General features: G+C 46.6%; 1 protein-coding gene across 2 annotated transcripts in view; it reads right to left on the reverse strand.

The window, feature by feature from the left end:
- Nucleotides 1–24,039, reverse strand: part of SUPV3L1 (Suv3 like RNA helicase) — a 1,718,675-nt gene that overhangs the window by 800,633 nt on the left and 894,003 nt on the right. For both annotated transcript variants that reach the window (XM_069610607.1, XM_069610608.1), the window contains exon 8: nt 7,169–7,260. In XM_069610607.1, coding sequence (XP_069466708.1) covers nt 7,169–7,260 — 92 coding nt within the window. The remainder of the gene's footprint in view (nt 1–7,168; nt 7,261–24,039) is intronic.

The following is a 24,039-nucleotide window of genomic DNA, read 5'->3' on the forward strand; positions in this document are numbered from 1 at the left end:
AAGAATACAAGGAATCGCGGACGACTCTTTACTCAGGTTTTTAGAACAGAAATGTCTGCTTTCAATCTACTTTTCAGAGATACATATTCTGAAAATGCTTCAGTTGCCGTAAACATGGGTGATTTATATAGCACTATCATAATGTCCCATAAGGTACAAGTTACTTACCTATAACCATTCTTCTCCATCATGGGTCTGGCATGGATTCACATGCTCGTCAATATTCCCAGTCACACTGGGAATCCTCGGTAAAAGAAAAAACTTTCACTTAAAAACTGTATTTCTCCTCTAAACCAATAACTGCCCTCTGGGTCAAACTGCTTCCATCCAATGACAGTCCTCTCCCTAAGCTCCACCCCTGGTGGCCACCTTCAGATTTGGTAAGCACGTAAAGTGGCAGTATTAACCAAGAAAACCCGCAGAGGGGAACGTGGTAGGGTTTGCATGTGAATACGTTGCAGACCCATGCTGGAGAACAATAGTTACAGGTAAATAACTTGTTCCTTCGTTATGGATTCACATGCTCATAAATAACTATTACACATCAGAATATACACAAACACAGGAGGTGGTAAGGCTCAACAGAAGACCTCTGGAACAGACTCACCTCAAAAAAACAGGTTGCATGGCACCACTTGGCCGATTCAGGACTCCTCCCTGGAATCCCCGTTGATGCAGTAGAACCTTGTGAAGATGTGCGTGAACCTCCACATAGCAGCCCTGCAGACGTTGAGCAGGAGCACACCAGACAAAAACGCTGTTGTAGCTGAGATGGCTCTGGTGGAGTGGGCTTCGGACGGCCTGGCAGTGGACTGCTAGCCAGCTGATGACAGTGCATGATGCAGCCAGAGAGCCACCTGGAGATGGAAGCCTTTGACAAGGCCTTTTCTTTGTTTACAGGTCCAAAATTGACGAGAAACCAAGGAGTCTTTCGAAAATCTTTTGTTCATGCCACGTAGAATTTCAAAGCATGAGCAACGTCCAGCGAAATGCAAGGCCCTCTCCACCGGCGACGATAGATTCAAAAAGAATACAGCCAACACCAAAGGTTTGTTGAGGTGGAATTCTGACTGTACCCTCGGCATAAGGGTAGCGTGTGTACGCAGTACCACCCTGGAAGAGTGGAAAGACAAGTTACGCTGCTTGCAAGACAAGGCCTGAATCTCCCTGACCCACCTGGCAGAGGTGATAGCCACGAGGAAAGCAGTCTTCCATGAGAGAAACTTGAGCAGAGCCTGATCCATAGGTTCAAAGGGCGCTCCCATGAGTTTAGTCAACACAGCATTGAGCTCCCAAGCCGGGGCAGGAGCCTTCACTGGCAGTAAAGTCCTGAAGAGCCTCTTAAGGAACTCCTGGACGAGTCTGAGACCACAGCAAAGGTCTGCCCGGTGACCTGGTTTACCTGCAGATGGCATCTAGATGCACCTTAATAGGAGGCGTGAGCCAGTCCAGCTTTTGCCAAGGAAAACAATTATGGCAGAAGTTGGAGAACCATGACACGCAGAGGGGTAAATCTTCTGAGTCTGGCACCACACAGAGAAGCGTTTCCATTTATGTCCGTAGCACTTCAACATAAACGAGGATCTGGCCCTGGCCAGTAGGTCTTTACATTCTGTGGGAAAGCATAACCTCCAAACTCTAGGGCAGCAGAAGCCATGCCCTCAGGTTCAGGGACCCTGGGTCATGAAGCAGAATCCCCCATCTTCTCTGGCGAAAGGTCTAGGGACAGCAGTAGCCTGATGGACTGACCACCGACAGGCGTAGTATGTCCAGATACCAGAGCTGCTTCGGCCACGCCGGGGCAACAAGTATCATCCTGCAGTGGCATTGTGAGTGTGTTCATCACACGTAGGCGTGGAAACGGGAGGAAAGCGGTTAAGAACTGTCCCTTCCAGGTGAACAAGAACATGTCCCCCAAGCTCCTCGGTTGAAGGGACCTGCTGGCGATCCTCTGGTACTTGGTGTTCACCGCCGTCGCGAAGAGATCGATCTGCGGTCGTCCCCATTTGTTGAGCAGTGGTCCGGGCAAAGCTCCCACTCATAGCAAGGATGTAGTTCCCTGCTGAGTGATTCCGCGATGGTGTTCTTCTGCCAGGTGAAACAAAACGAGGAATATGAATTAACAAATGGCCCACTGCCACAAATCCCAGGTCTCCTTGGAGAGCGCCGGAGACTTAGTCAACCTCCCCTCCCCCCTGTTCCCTGATGTAGAACATGGTCGTGGTGTTGTCTGTTAAGATCCTCACCACCTTATCCTTCAACAACAGTAGGAAAGACATGAGGGCCCAGTCTATGGCCCGCAGTTTCAGGACGTTGATGTGTAGGTCCTTTTCCTACGGTTGCCAGAGGCCTCTGGCGTCAACTGTCTGGTGTGGGCTCCACAGCCCTCTATAGAGGCGTCTGTGGTGACCGTCTCCTGGTAAGGAGGAACCTGAAACTGAGATCCCTGGGCGAGATGCTGCCAAACGCCACATGGAACGCTTTGTTCAAAGAGATCTTGTCCGTAAAGTTCCCCGACACTTGCATCCACTATGCATCCAGGAACTCCTGGAGAGGTCTCATGCACAGTCTGCAGGGGCGAACAAGGTTTATGCAGGAGGCGACATGCCCAGAAGCAACTTGACGGATCGCAACATTGCTGCCTGGGCCAACAAGCAGCGCTGCACCTAGCCTTGTACGATTTTTACCCTCTCCCCCAAGGAAGACGCCAAGCACGTCATCGTGTTGAGTCATGCACCCAAGAATAGAGCGTCTTGAGATGGCTTGAAGCAAGACTTTGGATAGTTTATGGAGAACCCCAGCTCATCAGCAGACCTACGGTCCTCGCCATGTGCTTGCTTGATAGGGACCGCGAGGGGGCACGCACCAGCCAGTCGTTCAGGTAGGGATATATGTGGATGCCCTGCAGATGAATATGTGCCACCACAGGGGCCAGGCACTTCGTAAACACCCTTGGTGCCGACTTCAGGCCGAAAGGCAGAGCTTTGAACTGGTAGTACTGACCCTGAACTACGAATCGCAGGAACTTGCTTTGCTTTTTGAGAATGGGGGTGTGGAAGTAGGTGTCCTCCAGGTCCAACGTCGTCAGAAAATCTCCCTGCTCCAGCTGGCCGAGCATGTGCTGCAACATTACCATCCAGAACGTTTGAGATTTTAAGTACTTGTTGAGACAACGTAGATACAGAATCGGCTTCCAAACTATAGTCTAATTTCAGACTAGAAAGAATCAGGAATATACTCTGGAGCCCCAGAGTCCCTGAGGGATGGGCTCTATTGCCCTTTTCCGTAACATGGCCTGCACCGCCTGCAGATGCTGCCACCCGTGTAATTCCAGCCGCTGAATCAGAGGGCTACGAGGACACTTGCGTTGCAACTCCAAAGTGTGTCCCTGTCCAAGCGTGTCCAGCACCCACCATCCATGGTGATCATTTTGCACGTGCTGACAAACTTCACCAGCCTGCCTCCCTCCCATTGGGGTGTGAAAGTGGGGGACCAGAGCTATGGCCGGTTCAGGCCTGCTTGGGGGGAGGTGTTCTACCTTGCGGACAGTGCCGCTGCGGACCTCCGCTGCCTTGAGAACACCGCTGGTATGCTTCTTGAGTGGAAGAGCGCAGGGGCTGCCTGTAACGGGTACCATAACCCTTTGATGATCTTCCTGGCTTTCTTCTGGAGGAGCGAAAGGACAAGGACCGTCACTGCTGCAAAGTTCATAGGGAACGTGCCGTCTCTGTGTCGGTCTTCATCGCCTGCAAAGACTCAGCGACTGCCTTTCCGAAGAGGGTTTTCCCCGTCGAACGGCATATCCAGCACCTTCATCTAAAAATCTGGTCTGAAGTTCATAGCCTTCAACCAACCTTGACGGCACAGAGACACTCAGTTTCCCACCTGGCAAAATCCCGTGTCTGCGAGGTCTACTGCCATTGTGATGACGTGATCCGAGGCCACCTCTCCTTCCTGAAAAAGTTCCAGTGCCTCGACCTTCTTATCCTCGGGTAGAAAATCCAGGATAGGGCCCAGCATGTACCAGAGTTCCCGGTCACAACGGGCCAGAAGTGCTAGTGCGTTTGCTGCCTTGATGTTAGAGGCGGTCATGTAAATTATCCTCTTACCCATTGCATCCTGCTTCTTCCCCTTCTGGTCAGGAGGTACCATGGCTTCCGATGACTGGTACGCCAAACGTTTCCTAGCTGCAGCTAAAACCACTGAATCCGGCGAGGGCTGAGATCTTAGGCACCTGGGCGCTGAGTCAGGCACTTCTCTCCAATCGGTCCCGTTTTGTCTGGGATGTACTTTGGTTCTACCTAAGGGCCAGGCCCTTTTCGAGATGTCATCCAGGAAGGGGACGGACATGATAGTCTTCCTCCTCGACTTGTGTCGCTGGTACAGGAAGCCTTCCTTCTTCGTCTCGTCTGGGGCTAACTAACAGCTCTGTGGACCTCGAGATGACTGAACGAAAGGAACCGGCTTCGTCCGGAGGGGAGGCCCTATGGACTAGTCATCCTTGTCGGTACCAGTACCCGTGGTAGCTGTGTCCGTGTCAGTGTGTGGATCAGCAGCTTCGGTAGGAGTCTTGTCCTGGCGAGGTGGTAGTAGCGGCAGGGTCAGATGATGCCAAGGACCCATGCCCCCCCATGGACTTAATCTTGCACAGGGGAGAGTTTACCTTCGGAGGCTCTGGAGGTGTCAGCCCCAACAGCAGCATCCTCAGTTGGATTTCGGGGAGCAGTGTGTGCAGGGTGGATAAAATGTCCAGAGACATGTCCCTAGGTCTAGGAGTAAACCGAGCCAATGGAGTCGAATCTGGGCTAATGCGTCTCCTCTTCCGCACCAGGGACTGGGGTCCTTCCTCAGGTTATCCCCCCTTCGTAGTCCAAGCAACATACCTTGTGAGGATCATTGTCCTCGTCGGTACTGGATAGATCTGCTCCGGTCTATCCTCAGTAGCCTGCCGGTCTGCATACCTGCGAGGCTCCACAGATGGGACCGCTTCCCTCTCAGGAGATTGTTGGGCCGGAGCAACCACCTGTTCTCTACCTGGAGCTGCTTCTTTGCCGCTGCTTCTGCAACCATATCTCGCCTTGCGTGCAAGAACACCCGCTGGGCGGCTGTCACCTTTTTCCTGGACGTGCTCTCTTTCAGAGCTGCGGTGGACATCATTGATTTAGATGACAAAGTGCTTGTGGCTACCTTCATCGATGGTGCGGTTGTTGACTCCGTAGACTCAGCCTTGGCTGAAGCCTAAGCTGGCTTGGACGAGACCTCCCAGACTTTTCACTCGTCGGACTGTCCGCGGACACACACAGTTTGGACGGGGTTAGCGACTTTCTCGGCAGGGTCACCTTGGAAGATGATGGTGATGGCGAACGCCTCTTGTCCGACTCTGGACCTGCATCAGTGGCGAACCCAGTGGAACTTGCTTTGCAGAGTTTGCCCTTCTCTTGGACCCTGCACACGCAGGGCATCCTCAAAGGATCTCAACCTCCTCCCGCTAGGAGACTGCTCCAAAGAGCAGCCGGTCCTGGATGAGGCTTGACCCTGCCTTGCGGCTGCATCAGAGTCACTGGCTCGACTTAAATCATGGAGACAGTCTGCTGTATCTGTCGCCCTTGTGTTTTTTTCTCAAAAAGACCTGTATCGCGCAAAGTTTGAAGAGGCTGCAGCCTTCCTTCTTCTCCACAGCCATGTTGAAAGGGCGCTAAGCAGGCCCCAAGGCCAGGCCTTCTTGAAACTCCGATGATCCGACGGTGGATGAAGATCTTTGCCCGTAGTGGAGCCCTGCTGCCGGTCTCTATCCTTCATCGAAGACGAATCAAAAATTGGTAAAATCTACAATTTACAAACATTTTACAAAAAAACACGAAATTAGCTCAGACAGCAACTTCAGGACTCCCAACACTGAAGCCTGCTGTAAAAATCTGAAGATGGCCAACAGGGTTGGAGCTTAGGGAGAAGACTGTCATTGGATGGAGGCAGAATGACCCAGAGGACAGTGATTGGTTTAGAGGAGAAATACTGTTTTAAAGTGAAAGTGAAACTTATTTCTTTTACCAAGGATTTCCATCCTCACGATAGGAAATATTCATGAGCATGTAAATCCATGCTAGACCCCATGCTGGAGAATATGCAAGTCACTGTGCAGGGATTCAAAGGTCAAGTATTCAGTAATTTCTTACTTGTGGAGCCAAATTAAATTCATCTTAAAGTCTGTGAAAAAGCACAATTAGTTCTTCCAAGCTACAGACCACAGCGCACCAGAAAAAGGTTGCAGAAATCCCAATTGCCCAGCTATGCATCTGTTCCTCACTGCCTAAACACACAGTAGATACAAACCTTCTTACCATATGTGCTGTGGCACTTGGCGTTGTGAAGATTGGCTCTTATGCCGTCTTTGCCATTATTTGTCTAGAGATGTCATCCAGCACACCATGATCCAATTAAGACCCAAAGGGCATCTTGGTAATAGCCCTGCTAAGTTTGTGAACATGGAAAACCTCAGCACATGTGCCAATATGTGTTTACCATGACAGTACCTCTGCACGGATGCTGTTAAGACTAGGTCTGCATGCCACCTCAAAAGCACTGGTGTTGGAACTCTGGGCTACACTTTTATTTCCTCATTGGCAGGACTGATAATGCCCCCTCCCGATGCTGTGACACATACAATTGAGTCAACTGGCCTGTGTGCATGAGAAAATAAGTATACAGTTGTTGGCAGTCAATCAAAGATTTAAAACCCCTTAATAGAGGAAGGCTAAAGTGTTGGATTCACCAAAATATACATAAACCAAGAGATCTGACCAAAAGCGTATTGCAAAACACACTAGGGCCATATCTGGTTGGGCCTCAAACATTGAACAAGGCAGGAACAAGGCAGTGTGAATCGGTTTCAGAGAAAAACGCTGCTTCGGGGGGGGTGGTATGGTATATAAATTGGCACCTACAGCATAAGGCAAAAGAACAAAGGAGACATTTTATACCAAAGTCAAGGTCTTTAAAATACTTCGTTGGAAGACTATGCGAGTAACCAAATCACCAGCTTTAAACACTTCATTCACATAAACCAATCCCATTGATCACATCTTTAGAACATTATTGTTCATAATGAAAAATAAACATGTGGTGAATTGCTATTTAGTGTGTTTGATAAAACAAATAAAAAAAAGGGTACCTCAACTTCCTCTCCTGTAGTAAACATAAGTTCAGTAACCAAGTTAATAGCAGCACCTTCTCCACATATATGAATTTCTTCTGCACAAAGGCCTGGAATAAAGAAAAGACATCCAATTACGATAGAACTGTCCTGAAAACTCATCTTCAATGACTAAAAAGGACTCATTAATTCGAAGCATAGGTTCTTTTGAGTAGATATCAAACCTTAAAAGGAACTCAGAGGTTTACAGATTTGTAAATCACACAGTGCAAATTCAATAGCGTCCAGGCACTATATGACGGATGGAGACTCGCAACTGATGGAGTAAAAGTAATAAAAGTATGAAGACGAAAATCAGGATAGGGGAAAGGGAAGGAAAACAGTAGGAGAAGATCATGTCTGAAGAGAGGACTGAGCCAATAGGAAGTGAAGTTTAAATGAGGGTTGGTTCAGGGATTACTTGAAGTGCATGAGAAAGTTTCTCAGATTCTTCAGAACAGAATTTAAGCATCTCGGCCAAAGTACTGAAAATCATCTGCCACAAAGGCTTTTGCAATTTTATTAAATTATGTGATGAAGATTAGGATGACAGGATTCAGGATTATAAATTAAAGGGTGATTCAGGCAGTATTGGATGATTTCGCTTTGCAAGTATATCTGTGCAGTGTCAATGAGAAGATAAAGCACTTGGAAGAGAATTCTGGATAGAAAATAAATATTTGCAAGGTGGACAGACAGAATGGTTTTTTTCATGCCAATGATTAACTTTTTAGAGTATGTGGAGTTGATGGTCATAGAGAAAACCACAAAGGGCACTACCATAGTGAAACAAGAATGGAGTAATGTTCCCAACACCATTGAGAGTTTTTCTGGAGGATGAAAGGAAGGTAGAATTTGGATCTAGAGAAATTAGGTTTTAGCAACAGAACAGAGGCTTATGGCAGGAACCAAGATGAATATAGGCTTCCAAGATTCTTTTGGATTGGGAGCCTATCTCCCAAAAAAAAGTAAGGGGTCAGACAAAGCATGCACATTTTTATTAAGGGATGGTCTGGAGTACAGCACCAGGATTTTGGTCTTTCTATTGAGACACTGCTGCGAGTTGGTCAGCAATGCCTGATATTCAAAATGATTCTGCATTGGAATGCAACAGCAGATTGCGTCCCCTAAGAAGGTCCATCAGATATTTCTGATATATTTTAAACCGTTAAACGAGACAATAGAGAACCTTGCAGGATGCCAAAGATAGCAGTTATCTGGTGAAAGATCAGAGCATCAAGTCTGATGCTTTGCTATCATTCGGACACTAGAACCATTTGAAAGCTTAATCTGAGACCACACCCACTGTTTCAAGACTGAAGCAGAATGGAATGGTCTACTGCCAAAAAGCAGCAATAAACTAAATTCAGCATAGAGAAGGGGCCCCACCAGCTGATTTCATCAGGTCATCCAAGACAGACGAAAAGGCAGATTCTACATCATCAAAGTGCCTAAAGCCTGATTAAGCATGATCCAAAATGGCAAGAATTTCAAAATGTAGTTTTATATGTGATATGCCATCTTTTCATGTGATATTTGAGATAAAGGCTAGTCCGGGAGGGAGGGTTGTTGTGAAGTTAGTTTGGCTCAAAGTAAGGAGGGTGGGGGGTTTAAGGTGGAAATTGACGCATACATTTTTTTTGTCCAAAGCATTAATACATTTCCATGTAGTTATTCGTAGATCCTGTTACAAAGAAAAATGTTAACAATGAGGACACTCCCTTATCCCTGCCCCTCGCCTGATCCACAAATAACCACATTTGACCATTTGTTATAGTGCAAAACTGCATAGACAGTTTTAGGAATCGAAATGTTTAACAGGACCATCATGTCAAATGAAGAACACATGTGTCTCTTATACATCATCAACCCCTGTACATCCTCCCTCCTATTCCATATCAAACGGGTTTAACATCCTAAGGCACACTGGACACACTACATTCCTGTTCTATCTTGACACATTAAATCAATATGCCTCATATCCCTCCAAAAGCATTTGCGTTCTCACTAAAGCTGGCCAATAGTTTTTCCATTGATAATATAAACCATACACTTTGCAACCAAATATTGATTTGTGACGCAGTCTCTTTTCTCCAAAGCACTCCTATTGGCAATGTTGCTGCCAAAGACAAAGTTGGGACCATCTGCTTCACATTGGCTCTCCATAATGGGAAACCCAGAGGAGCCTGCCCAGGCAAATAGTATAAGAGAAATGGAGGTACGACTCCAAAAGGTCTATATTGCAGAGGTTCTGGATATAATTCCAGAGCAAACCAAAATTTCGGGGTAGAAATACCATTAAATTGTTATCCTTGTTGGTGAAAATACACATTTTATTAATTCACTTGTAGTTCAATTGCGCCCTGATGCCCCCGGGCCTGATGGTCTGCGCGTTATAAATAAACAAATACAAATACAAATACACTATTAAAATCGCTATAATGCATAACAATATTTCATATTACATACATTTGGATAAAAACCTTAACAAAAATACATCATTTACATAAAAACAATAGCATTTCCGATGATTGTATCTGCTTAGATTCACATGCTGTGCATATAGTCCGACATCCAGTGGTAACCGCAGAGTATTGCATCTTGTCTTTCGGGGACCTAAAGGGGACGTCGGCATAAGCGTGTCTGTAACACTATCCCTATCGTGACGTGTAGTGTACCCAAAATCCCTCATGCGCCGAGGTCCCTCCGATTGTATTTTTTCTGCCATGAGGGAGCCCAAGGCTATAGTGAGTGAGTACATAAAGAGGGAAAGTAGTAAGATGTCTATGTTCCTTCCACCCCTTAGAGGGTAGGTAGGGAGGGCGTATGTGAATCTAAGCAGAAACAATCATCAGAAATGCTATTACGGTAAGTAATGTATGTCTTCTGATGCTCGTTAATCTGCTTAGAATCACATGCTGTGCATAGACTAGCGAGCAGTACCCGGAGTTGGAGGTGGGTTGTGAGAAGGAACAGTAGAGAAAAGATGTCTTAGTACGGCTTGTCCCACCTGAGAATCAGACCTAGAATGAGTGTCTAGGCAATAGTGTTTTGTAAAGGTGTGTACAGAACTCCAGGTTGTCACTTTTCAAATGGACTCGGGAGGAACATTTGCAATTAATGCTATGGATGCCCCAGTGCCTCGAGTAGAATGTGCTTTAGGCTTAAAAGGCAGTTCTCTCTTAGCAAGAGTGTAACATAGTGTGATACATTTGACAATCCACCTTGAGATAGCTGATTTAGAGACAGGAGGCCCTTCTTTTCCAGCTGCCACTGAGACGAAAAATTGTTTTGTTTTCCTCAGTGGTTTAATTCTTTCCAGGTAGAACATGACTGCCCTGTGCACATCTAGTGTGTGTATGCTTCTTTTGGCCATGCTAGTGGGATTCTGGAAAAAGGTAGGTAGTTCAATCGACTGGTTCACATGGAACTTCCGTATGTATGTAGGTGCAAATCTGGTGTGCGTGCGCAGGACTACCTTATCCTTGTGGACTGTAACAAAGGGGTCTAGGACAGAAAGTGCCTGCCGTTCGCTAAACCTTCTGATAGAAGTGATAGCCACTAGAAAGGCCGTTTTATAAGTCAGGTCCTTTAGACTTGCTTTATGCATAGGTTCAAAGGGAGCTGCCCTGAGCCTGGTCAAAATCACATGTATGTCCCACCGAGGAGCTGGGTGAGAAACGGGAGGATAAATCCTCTTAACCCCTTCGATAAAGGCTTTAATCACCGGTATGTTCCACCACAACACTTTTTGTTGTGATGTGGTGTAGGCTGACAGTGCAGCCAGATGAACCTTTAGGGAAATGAAGACTAACCCAGTGTCCAACAAATGGGTTAGGTACAGCACAATTTGTGTGGGTGAGCAATCGATGGGATTGACACCCTTGGAATTGCACCAGATGACAAAAGGTTTCCATTTGCTGGCATAGCAATAACGTGTGTTCGGTTTCCTAGCTTCCCTGATTATGTCCATGCACCTCTGAGGGAGCTGTAGGTGTCCAAACTCTATGGCCTCAGGAGCCAAGCTGCTAACTTCAGAGTTTGTGGGCATGGGTGTAGGGTCTCCCCCTGTCCCGAGACAACATGTTGTACGGGCAGGGTAGTTTCACTGGTGGGGAGAGGGACATTTCCATCAGATGAGCGAACCAGGGTTGGCGGGCCCACATGGGGGCCACCAGTATCATGGTAACTGGTCCCTGGTGCATCTTGTGTACTATCTTGTTGAGAATGGGAGTCGGGGAGGAAAAGCGTAGCCAAATTTCCCCGACCATGTTATCCAGAGACCGTTCCCCTTGGATCGGTTCTGGGGGTACCTGGAGGCATAGACTTGGCATTGGGCGTTCTCCTGAGTTGCGAACAGGTCGATCTCTGGGCAACCCCTTTCTACGAAGACGTTGGACACAATGTCTTTGTGCAGACGCCATTCGTATTTTTCGGGCAGAGGAAAATCTCTGCTGAGTACGTCAGCCAGAAGATTGAGTTCCCCTGGAACATGTTGGGACAACAAAAACATCTTGTGTCTGAGAGCCTATATCCAAATGTTTTGGGACAGCTTGGATAGGCCTGGAGAGTGAGTGCCCCCTTGTTTGTTCAGGTAATACATGGCTGTCGTGCTGTCTGTTAGACTCCGCACTGTCTTCCCTTGCAGTTGCGTCTGAAAGGCCTTCAATGCCTTGAACACCACTAATAGCTCCAGTAAGTTTATATGGTTGGACCCTACTTGAGGGGACCACACTCCGTGTGCTGTCTGCTGAAGCAGGTCAGCCCCCCATCCCGTGAGAGATGTGTCTGTCATGAAAGTGGCTTCCACTGCAGGGGTGGTGAAGGTCTTCCACTTCAAGAGGTTTTCTCTTGACCACCACTGCAGAGAGAGAACGAGGGCTGGTGAGACAACTACTAGATCTTCCCATTGTCCGCTGGCCTGACACCACTGGCTGTTGAGCCACTCTTGCATGGGACGCATGTGCAGCCGCACGTGGGGAACCAAGTATATGTTCAACGCCATCATTCCTAGCAAGCGCATGGCGTTGCAAACCGTCACCTCCCAACTGGCTACATATTGAGGGATCTGAAAAAGCATGTTCTGAACCCTCTCGTTGGAGAGGAAGAGTAGACTGTCTTCTGTCCGAATTAGAGCTCCCAGAAATTGTTTTGTTTGACTGGGGACTAGACTGAATTTCTTCTCGTTGATTGAGAAACCCAGACTGAAGAGAAGATCTACTGTTTTTTAGGTGTTCGAAAAACATGTGTTGAATGAGTCCCCCGTGATGAGCCAGTCGTCGAGGTAAGGGTAAACTGGGATGGATAGTCTGCGCAGGTGTGCTGCAGCCACTGCCAGGACCTTGGTGAACACCCTTGGCGTCGAGGCGATGCCGAAGGGGAGTACCTTGAATTGGTAATGCCTGTCCTCTATCATGAACCTTAGATATTTCCTGTGCGCTGGCAACATTGAAATATGAAAGTATGCATCTTTCATGTCCAATGTTGCCATGTAGTCCCCTTGTTTCAGCAGTGGGATCACCTCCTGTAGTGTTACCATGCTAAACTTCTGGGGTTTTATGAACTTGTTCGCTGGGTGCAGGTCTAGAACAGGGCGCATGGTGAGGTCCTTTTTGGGTACAAGGAAGTACCCTGAATAAGTACCCTTGTTTACCTGAAAAATAGGGACGGCTTCTATGGCATCCTTTCCCAGCAGCGCTTCCACCTCTTGATTCAGGATCTGCAGATGGTCCGGTGAAAGGCGCTGTGAGCGCGGCAGTCTGAATTGTGGAGGTTGGACAAATTCCATGCAGTATCCGTGGGCAACCGTCTTTATGACCCACTGGTCTGAAGATATCCCCTCCCATGCCGTGAGGAAAGATGTTAATCGCCCCCGACCGGGTTGACATGGGAGGGGACCTGGATCTGGTGGTTATTTCTGACCAGAGGCTGCAGATCCTCTGGGATTGGGGCTCTACCTCTGCCTTTGCCGCGTCGCTGACCCCTTGAAGGGTAGTATGCAGGGCTTCCTGAAGTTTGTCCTGTGTTGAAATTCCCCGTGCCATAGTTGTTTTGACCGGCACGGGCCTGCCCTCGAAAGGACCGCAGAGTGTTATTACCTCTCTGGGGTGAAGGTTTGTGTGTGATCTGTTGCAGAGACTTAAGAGTCTCATGCTCTTTTTTAGCTGTTTCCAAGGCCTCATCAACCACTTTCCCGAAGAGGTTAGCTTCCTCAATAGGCTTATTGATGAGAGAGGCTTGCCTCTCTGGTTTAAACCCTGAAGTAGGCAGCCAGCGTGTTTTTTGAGTAGGGTCCCTTGGGCCAGAGACCTGCCTGCTGTGCCAGCCGTGTCCAGGGTGTTTTTAATCACATTCTGGTTAACTGGTCTTCCCTCGATTACAATAGAGAGAAGCTTGGATTTGACGGGTTCAGGAACCTCTTGGAGGCATTCCTGGAGCAGGTTCCACTGAGCATCAGCATAGCTTGCCAATAATGTGGTATTATTTGCAATCCGCGTAGTGTATGCGGCAGCCGTGGTGACTCATTTGCCTAGAGCATACAGTCTATTGGATTCCTTGTCCGGAGGTGCTTCCCCAGTGGCACTCTTGGGTTCCACTCTTGGGTTCACTGCCCGAGTTTGAGCTGGTGATACCAAGGAGGGGGCCAACCTTCTCTTGATGGAACTAAGGAGGGGGATGGCTTGGCTAGATGGAGGCTTCTCCTTAAGGGTATCCTCTACAAAATCATGCTCAGGCACAGCCTCATGAGTAGAGATCTGAAAGTGTTCAGCTGTTTTTTTCAACATAGAGTTGAAGGCCATTTGGTCATCTACAGGTGAGGCCTGGCGAGCCGGGGTGGGCGTAGGGGAATCTAGACACAAAACATCAGTGTCCTGATCTTGCTGTGTCCACGGATCTGTTCCTTCGTGCTGAAATTCTTCCCAATTGTCTGTGATACCCTGCTGTTCCTCTTCATAATTCTGTAGAAATGAAGCTTCTTTTTCGTTGTAAATGTCCCTATATGTGTCCATGTGGACAATGTCTTCCTGCTGGACGGGGACAGAAGGCTGATCTTGATAATGAGAAGAAAAATGGAGGTTAGGCTCTACACGAGACCTTTTCGGGGATGATCAGAAAAACTGATGATCTTCTCCAGCCGATCCATACAGCCTTCGAATTTCTCTCTAGTCCATTTGGAGGACCCAGGCGGACCTACGGGTGGAAAAACGCAATCTTCCGTCCTACGGCGCCTAAAAGAGTCTCTTAGGGTGTCGGAAAGAGGCTCTTGTCTATCTTCATATGGATCGTGAGAATCGGGGCCCCAAACCGCATCTGAAGATTTTTCTGCGGCTTGCCCCATGATTTTAGGCAAAACCGGGGTAAGACCCACCGCCGACGTAATTCTCTTGATGCGGTCTTCGATAGTCGCTGAATTGCAGTGAGCTAGTTGCTCCGATGGTCTAGGTATATTACCTTCCGCAGCGCTTGAGTGCCAAGCGGTCTGTTTTTCGACTAGAGGCCTAGTCGTAGTTTAAGGGCCTACCGTGGCCTTCGGGACAGTCGCAGCGTCGGATTTCCACGCTTCGACACAAAAACGTTTTTGGAGTAGCACCCTTACTTGTTTTTGATTGCCCAGTCACAAGACGCTGCTGCGGATGCGGGGAAGGCTTTGGATCTGAGCGATCTGAGGAAACCGTCGACATTTTCGGCGGCCCTGTTGGCGCTTTCACCTTTGTCAACGAAGACGTCAAAACCGGTGTAGGGGTGGTCTTCTTAGTGTGATGCGTTTGTACGCCCCTGTCGCCGGGTGTTGTCCCTGAAGCAAGACCAGAGTCAGGCCTTAAAGGGTCGGGACGGGCGTGGCGGACCTAGAAGTGTCCGTCTCGAGGTCTATAACATCCGTAACAGATGTTTGGTCATCTGAGGTGCAACATCACTCTCAGCGGGTGTGGCGGTGGGGGATCCACCCCACAACATACCGTACACGGCCCACCCACCGCTTTACACGACGATCCTTAAGGGTTATAGGCCGAAGGAGTTTGCAGGCCGCACACTGCTTTTTGTCGTGCTGTAGAGGGAGACAGGCGTTGCATGTCCTGTGCTCGTCCTTCCAAGAATATCTGACCCTACACTTAGGGCAGAACATAAAAGGAGTCCTTTCCATAGCCAAAGGGGAAGATGACCAGACCAAAAGGATAAAGAGGGGAAAGGAGGAAAGACATACTGAAAAAATGGCTTCCCGATCCCACACTCCCTACTGTAAAGGTCGGCCAGAGGGCCCGACCACGTGGCGAATCCGTCCGCCGAATCTTAGGCACCGAAATCCACCGCCGTAGATTAATACCCGTAGTCTTTGTCGAAGATGTTCTTGTGACCGAAGTGACGTAACGGAGAATAACCGACAAGTCGGTATAAGATAAACAATGTCTCTTCTGTAAGAGCTCCGCTATAGGGTGGCCAGTTATCTGGGCGAAAAAAAACAATCTGAGCGACCTCGGCGCGTGAGGGATTTTGGGTACACTACACGTCACGATAGGGATAGTGTTACAGACACGCCTATGCCGACGTCCCCTTTTGGTCCCCGAAAGACAAGATGCAATACTCTGCGGTTACCACTGGATGTCGGACTATATGCACAGCACGTGATTCTAAGCAGATTAATAAGCATCAGAAAGAAGTGCTGCAGTGACTACATATATTGTCTATTTATAGATCAGTTAGCTACATGTGGATGACAATCTTATTGATCCGTGATTCACTCTACATGTTTCCGTTCTTATATCCTTAATTGGAGAACATTCTATATTCTGCTTTACTTGTGTAGCCAGAGCACAAACAATTACGAACGAGAGAGAGACCCATACGCGGTACCCATTTGAATGATACACGTGCTGGTTACGAGTCAAAATAAGATACAAGGGCCCGGATGAGGGATAGTAGAACACAAATAGAGTTTATTCAGAATCTGTGAGCATTTCCCACTTAACACAGTGTATATTTGGCGAGTGCTTTTTATTATTCTTGTTACCAGAGTTGAGGTAAGGTTAGAAGTCTCAGGGTAACTTTGTGGGACGATTTGACTTACTGTGACTTGCCACAAGTCCTAGGATTAAGATCCTGCTTCCGAGTGCGAAGGAATTGAACCGTAGAGCGAGCAGACCTTGCACATGTGCAGCATGTCGCGTTCAACTTGGGCTGGAGGAAGGGGAGTCAGACTCAGCCTCTCCCTTGAGCCAGTCCAGCATTCCTCTGGCAGCCAAGGTTATTTTTGTATGTATGCTGCATCCTCCCCTACAGGAGGAAGAGATAGAATAAAGGAAAAATGTGCCGCCCAATACTTGTTCTCTGGAGCATATTATGCGCCTGCCCATTTTTTGGAGTGTGCTCAAAGGCTGTGACTGGACCAGAGGGACTCTCAAAGTTTACGCTTTGTTAAACCTTACATTTCAACATCCGAAATACCGAGTCTGGAGTCGGCTTGTGGTGGTACTTAGACTGCAGGCTGCAAAGGTCATTGTCCAAGTCTGATCCTGCCACGATTTAACTGCCCTGTCTGCATCAATAATTGTGATTTTAGTCCTTATAATATTCTCATAATATATATATTTTTTTTTAAGTATTTTAGTCATTTTAGCATTTTATGGAATTTGATAGTTTTCCCACAGTTTTATGTTGCCTTGTATCTGAATTGATCTTTGTTTGCACTTGCACTTTAGATTTTCCTAATACACCTGCTTGGACTTAATTAACTATGGTGAAGGGGCCCCTGAGGGACCGTCGCGTATGGAAACAAGGTACAATCACCACACACGAACTGATACGCCAGACATGAGGTTGTATTCCCAAAACCTAGGGTTTATTGCAAAGCAAATAGTCTCAGTTGGCCAACTGGTCCCACGCCCCGTGACGAGTGTCTACCAGACCTCAGGGGACGCAAGAGAGAGAAATTCGTACAACAGTTACATATATACAAAACAAGCATCTAGTAATCAGTAGTGTCACAATTTATACCACCCCTACTGCATTTCCTTTGAACTAGGCACGATGATTGACAATGGTGACGAGTATGACACCTTCAAACATTCATTTAGTAACAGTTTGCAATTTTGTAAGCTCACAGACATAAGTCTTTGTTTTAAAGAACACAATGCTTCTGTTTTTACAAGCAAGCAGTGCGTAGGGATATACACATTTCAGGCCTTGCAATCTCCTTGTTTCTATTCGTGTACTGGGGGTCAACTTGCTCTTCAAGGCTCTACCGGGCTCAGGAAAGGGGGGCTGCAAAGAAGAGCATAATTCAAGTCATTTAATGTTCGCTCTAGTATTTCCACTGTGCTTACCGAGACTAGCTGGCACCTGCTGTACTGATTAGAATGCCTTGCTGCTCACGCTCCAAGGATATACGAGGGAGGGGACCGGGTATTTCTGTCTGGGTTACTGCGTTATGTTTCAACATGCCACTCGCGGCCTTGCATTGTGCACCAGTGAAGCAGAATAATATTTCAGCAAAGCAGTTTTACAGGAGGCAAAAAGGCAACGTTAGAGAAAACAAGAAGAAAACAAGATGGCGATTTGGGTCACCTTAAAATGGCCGCACCATGGTTAAGCTTTTGCTACACCTTTCTATTATTAACACATGAGGCGGTTGGTCTTCGGCCAACAAAGTGTAGTGCCTCGCGATCGAGGGGGTGTCTTCTTTGGGGACTGACAAAACCCTCCTTTTGACCGTATGCCAAACGCCTCATCCATACATTGCATCCTCCTCCGACCGAGTATCTGAATCAAATTCTGAATCTTGCATACTACTGGTCTCATCTTCATTATCATCCATTTCAATTGTCATGCATTTTTTTACTGTTCTTGGTTCATCATTGCCATGAGTATTTGATTTAATAGTGCTCTCTTTTTCTATGATATGTACACACTTATTTCAGTGCATATTACAGGTAGGCAGTGTATGCAGCAACAACATGTCATGAATATTCCTAGTACTGCTACTAGGATCGCAAATAGTTTCCATCCCCACGATTATAATAACTCCCAGAACCAGGAGCCTATATCCCATCCCCCTTCTTGGGTATGGAGCTCAGAGCTCAAGACATGTAGCTTCTTTATCGCTTCAAAAATCGTGGGAGAGGAGTCGTTCACGAATACACAGCACGCTGATCCCACGATTTTGCAAACACCGCCACGATCAACCAGGATTACATCAAGCGCCATTCTATTTTGTAGTGTCATTAACCTAATCCCTTTCTCCTCTAATGTCATGTTGTATAATATATCGGTTGTTCCATTTATTGTTTTTTCTAAGATTCTGGATAGTTGTCGTATATTATAGGAGTTTATTGCTTGGGCCAAAAATGGTATAAATTATTTTGGTACGTTCTCTACTATTAATCTGTCTTCATTACTCCTCTGTGTCCTAGATCTAGATAGTTTGGCTATGTCTGTTGTTTTTAAAAGAAACACTCCTGGGAACAAAAGTCCCAAATAACAAGTACCTCTCCAGTTTCTAGGCAACCAGGGATACGCTTTCCCTCCCCCCACATATAAAATATACAGGGTCACCTACATACACTGGTTCTACTTCCCTATTAAGAATCGCTCTATTCATACATCTACTAAATGTCCCTACTGAATAGGAGCCCTTCTTCTTTAAGCAAAAAGGAACAGAACGTGGGCTGTAGTTTACCGTATAGGAGGGAGGCACTGCATCTTTATTTCCTTGTGATCTTATACGAAATATGATTACAGATGACTTTTCCGGCACGAACAATCTATCGTGTGACATTGGTTTGGGCGTAGCTTTCGGCATTATCATTCGTGCTCTATGAAATATGGAGCAACCTATGGGTCTCATAATTATCTCCTCAAATTCATTCATGTTTGTGCTATCTAATTGACCCGTTTCACTTTTATTCCATTTCCCATAATATAATGTGCTCAGGGATGCACTGCATGCAGAACTTAATGTTAGTGGCTGCACGTACCAACTTATTCCTTTGCCACCATGTTGTGGCAAATGAGCACACACTCAACAGTTATTCTTTTTCAAAATTGAATGAGTCATATTCATTATTTGCAGTAACGTGTCGTTTCCATAACCTTCCCTATGTTTTTCTTCCATTGGGGACAGAGTACAAGTAATTACATGAACAGGGCTTTCAGTGGTGGCGATGTTTCTCATGGGCAAGAAAATGTCTAATGGGTGCATTTCTTCTAAATACCATAATACCAATACTGTCATTATTGGGGCCAATATACTCATTATACACATTATTATCATTAAGCTCAGCATACAATTTTTTCGACCATTTCCTTTCTGTGACCTTCTATGCGCTATGTTTAATTCATTATCAGCAGTGGTGCAGGAGGGGGCAAAAGCTGGTTCTGGCATTTCTCTCTCAAGGTCCATATTCTGCAATGTTCATCGTGAATGTCTCTCGTCGTTGCACTCGTTGGAATGTCAATAAGTTCGATAAATGTCAACAGTCTGTTCTGCCAGTTCTTAGCAGCCTGGATTGCTACATGCTGGGCAAGATCTCTGTGCGTCTACACATTGCTCAAAGAACTCCAGAGCAGTTATCAATTGCCTTCGCACCATGTGCGCCCCGTTCGTTCGCATGGGTTCAGGACACATCGATTTTATGTTAGCACCGAGGAGCCTCGTTTATTGGGCTGTCCGATTTGCACAACCCTCACTCCGCTCTCCTCTAGGCCTCCGGTTCCTACTTCATCCGAGAATAGGAAACAGAGCCAACAAAAAGATCAACGGAAATGCAAGTTTGATCACTCCTTCTTCCTAGGCCGCAAATTGTATCGCCTTGCTCCTGGTATCGTGTGATCAATGAATAGTGCGGATGCACTTCCAGACTCCAGCTCGGAGTCAGCCTGTGGCGCAATAGCAGATTATGGTGGGCGCCACAGTGATGATGCAGCTTTCGTTCCAGGCTCCGGCGCAATGAAAGAGGGTGGCCGCCAAAGTGGTACACGTTCTACCTCTGCCAGCAGTGATGCAGATTCTGCTGAACAACGTTGGGGCACTGCTTGCCCTTCCTCTTTTACAGCAATCTTTTCAGGCTTTGTTTCAGGATCAGGCAGATTTTGTAGCAAAGAACTGGCAATTGTTTCTTTCGTTTCTGGGACCTCTGTCTCTTTCTGGTCGTCTCGATCAATCAGTCTTTCAGACAGTGATGGGACCTTCTTGGCGTGTGTTGCATGTATCCACGCCTTCCTCACATCCACCCGAATTGCCGTCTGCGCAGTTAGGGGGTCAGATAGGGCACACACCATCTGGGTGCTACCAAGGTCTTTCGCTCAAAATTCTTGATTAGCAGCCAGTTTCCTGGCTCCAGTGCGTGTCCCGGGCCAGTATATCTTATTGGCAATGCCTCCTGCACCTGCTGATGAATCAAACACAATGTTTTGAATTGAAAGATTACAATAACCGCTGAGCACAGGGTATTTGAGTTCCCTCAGCCTTTTTGGCTGAGGTGCACACCAAATATTCGCCGGTCTCCCCATAACGATTTCCTATGGGGAGAGCCCAGTTCTTGCCTGCACAGATGTGCGCATGCACAGTAATGCTAGCGGTAATGCATCTACCCAGCTTAACTTGTTTCCTGCGCAAATCTTGCTCATCTTAGATTTCAAGATACCGTTGTGGCGTTCAATAAGACTGGCAGACATGGGGTGTCTAGAACAATGGAATCGCTTATCAATCTGGAGACCTGCACAAATCTGTAATATTACTGCGCCCACAAAATGTGGACCGTTGTCTGGCCATATGACAAGGGGCAGGCCAAAACGGGAGAAGTATTCCTTTAACATTACTTTCGCCGTGCTCATGGCAGTGCAGTCTTTCAAAGGATATGCTTCCACCCATTTGCTAAATGCACATATTACCACCAGAACATACTTCAAGTTTTGGCATCTCTATGAAATCAAAATGGATTACCTCAAAAGGCATGGAGGGAGGGCCAAAACTGCCTGTTGGAGTCACCGTTCCCTTCCCCACATTGTGTTGTAGACACGTGATACAATTCTGGACCAACCTCTCAGCATTTTTCTTTATGTGCGTGTTCTCCTATACTGTGGCTAAATGTTGGACTATCTTTTTGGCACAAATAGGAGTAGGGCTGTGGGCCATTATGACCATTGCAGTTCCATAGGAATTGGGCAGCATCCACTTCCTACTCTTCTTGTCTACCCAGCAACCCTCCAGATCTAATTCAGCAGAGCCCTCAGCCCACCCTTCTATTTCATCTGCAGTGGCTTCTGCCTGCATCTCTTTGACAGTGGCAACTCCATTCTCTATCATGCAGGGCACTTCCTCTGACTGTACTGCTAACATTTTGGTATTCAGGTCAGTGGCATTTTGTTTCGCAATTCTGTCTACAAATGCGTTTCCCTCTCCCACTTTGCATGTTACTTTTTTATGCGCCTCGCATTTTACTATTGCTAGGTGCTTTGGACACGTAAGTGCAGACAACAATCGTACAATCAAAGGGCCATGTTGTACTCTAGCCCCATGTGATGTTAGGAAACCTCTCTCAGCCCAGCATCGGCCAAAGTTATGAACCACACCAAAGGCGTATTGGCTGTCAGTATATATGTTTACACTCAGATTTTCAGAAATCTCAAAAGCTCTGGTCAAGGCTATTATTTCCGCTGCCTGTGCAGAGTTGTAGGGGATTCTTTTACTCTCCACAATACTTTTTAACGTGGTAATAGTGTAAGCAGCAGTTGATGTGCCATCCGGCAATTTAAAACGAGAGCTGTCACAAAACAACTCTCCATCTGGCTCTTTTTGTGGGGTATCTGTTAAATCAATTCTCCCCTTTGTTTCTTCCTCAGTAACCATTAAGCAATCATGGGGAGGTGATTCATTCCCATCAAGTTTTTCCATGGTTAGTGGCATTAATTCAGCAGGATTCAAAGCACTACACCTCATAATTTGGATGTGTGGCGCAAAGAGGACAATTTCATATCTAGTCAATCTAGCAGAGGTGAGGTGTTGCGTCTGCGTTCTATTGAGCAGAACGTCTATGGCATGTGGCACCAACAAAATTATGGTGTGCCCCAATACCATCCCTTCCGTTTTTTTCACTGACAGAGCAGCCGCTGCAACAGCTCGCAAACACTGTGGAAGTGCGCGCGCTACAGGGTCCAACGCAGAAGAAAAATAGCCGCATGGCCTATTTCTTCCACCTTGTTCCTGTGTCAAAACAGCCAACGCGCAGCCTTCACTCTCGTGTACAAACAATCAACATTTTCATAATTTGGTGTGCCCAAAACTGGAGCAGAACACAACGCAGTTTTGAGTATCTTAAATGCTCTCTGACATTCTTCATTCCACTGCAAAGGCATCACAACATCCTTCTTTGTCAACTCCACCATTGGCTTCACAATCAGGGCAAAATTCACAATCCACTGCCGACAATAGGAAGCCATGCCTATTGTAGCTCTGACTTCTTTCTGCGTTTTTGGAATAGGCATACCCGAAATGCTCTCTATTCTCTCTGGCGTCAGTCTTCTCCTTTCTTTCGAAAGTAGGTAACAGAAATAAGTCACCTCCTTTCGAGAATATTGAAACTTCTTTAAACTCACTTTGTGGCCATGTGCTGCCAAGTGTATTAATAGTAAAACAGTACTCGCTTTACAAATCTCTTCTGTATCTGCAGCGATCAACAAATCATCTATATATTGTAACAATACACAACCTTCTAGTAACTCTAGCATGTCTAGTTGTTCTTTCAATGCTCTGCTGTAAATACTCAGACTTTCTGTGTAGCCTTGTGGAATGCGCGTGAATGTAAACGATCGTCCTCCTAACGTGAAGGCGAACAGATATCTGCTTTCCTTGTGCACTGGAATGCTAAAGAACACATTCTTCAAGTCAATAACACTAAAATACTCAGCTGAGGCATGAATCCTGTTCAAAATCGTGGCAACATCTGGGACTAACGTGAATTGAGGATCTACCACATTGTTTAATGTGCGCAGATCAATTGTGAAACGGTACGGTACCTCATTACCTCCTTTCTTATACACCGGGAGAACGGGACTGTTACACGTGCTGCCTGTAATCTCTTCAATCACCCCCAATATTACCAAATCAGAAACAATACTTTTCAATCCTTTCTCTCCTTCTGAGATTTTATGTTGCGGAATACGCGGTAACGTTACTCCTTCTTTCAAAGCAATTTTCACTGGTTCTATCTTCAAACATCCAACATCATTGTCATTTATAGGCAAATACAAGTTGGCACCCCACTCAATTTGCCTGGCAAAGGTTTAGACACAAATTCGGATACTGGTACATTCTGTGGTGAAATGGTCTAAAATACTCCATCTGATGTACTGTGGATTACTGCACTCAAATTTCTTCAATAAATTTAATCCCAAAAGATTATCCCCACAGTTCTCTGTTAAAAGGAATGGACAGTATTCAGTGAATGGGCCTAATGTCACTGGTACTGGTTGGGACACTGGATTTATCACTGGGGTACCTGCGAACCCTACTGAAATATTCGTTCGCCCTGACAGTGGTATTTCTGTAACCAAGTGATGGTCTATCGAACACTTTTGTGCCCCCGTATCCACAAGGAATCTGTGCTCACTATTCCCGACTTTCATTTCTACGTAGGGTCCTTTCTGATTCACGGGAATAGACACTGGCTCCAACCCCTGTCTTGGGCTGTCCTATTGGGGAAACAACACATCATCCGATGTGTAATCGCTGCTGTTATTATACTACGCTTTCGCATGAGTATCGAAAATGTTTCCGCCCCTCCCTCTATTCCCATTTTGCATATTCTGCTGGCTCGGATTCTGATTAGAGGTTTGATTCTGAGCTTGGTTCTGATTTT

This window comes from Ambystoma mexicanum, chromosome 8 (genome assembly GCF_040938575.1).
Source record: "Ambystoma mexicanum isolate Mex_15411 chromosome 8, UKY_AmexF1_1, whole genome shotgun sequence".
NCBI lineage: Eukaryota > Metazoa > Chordata > Amphibia > Caudata > Ambystomatidae > Ambystoma > Ambystoma mexicanum.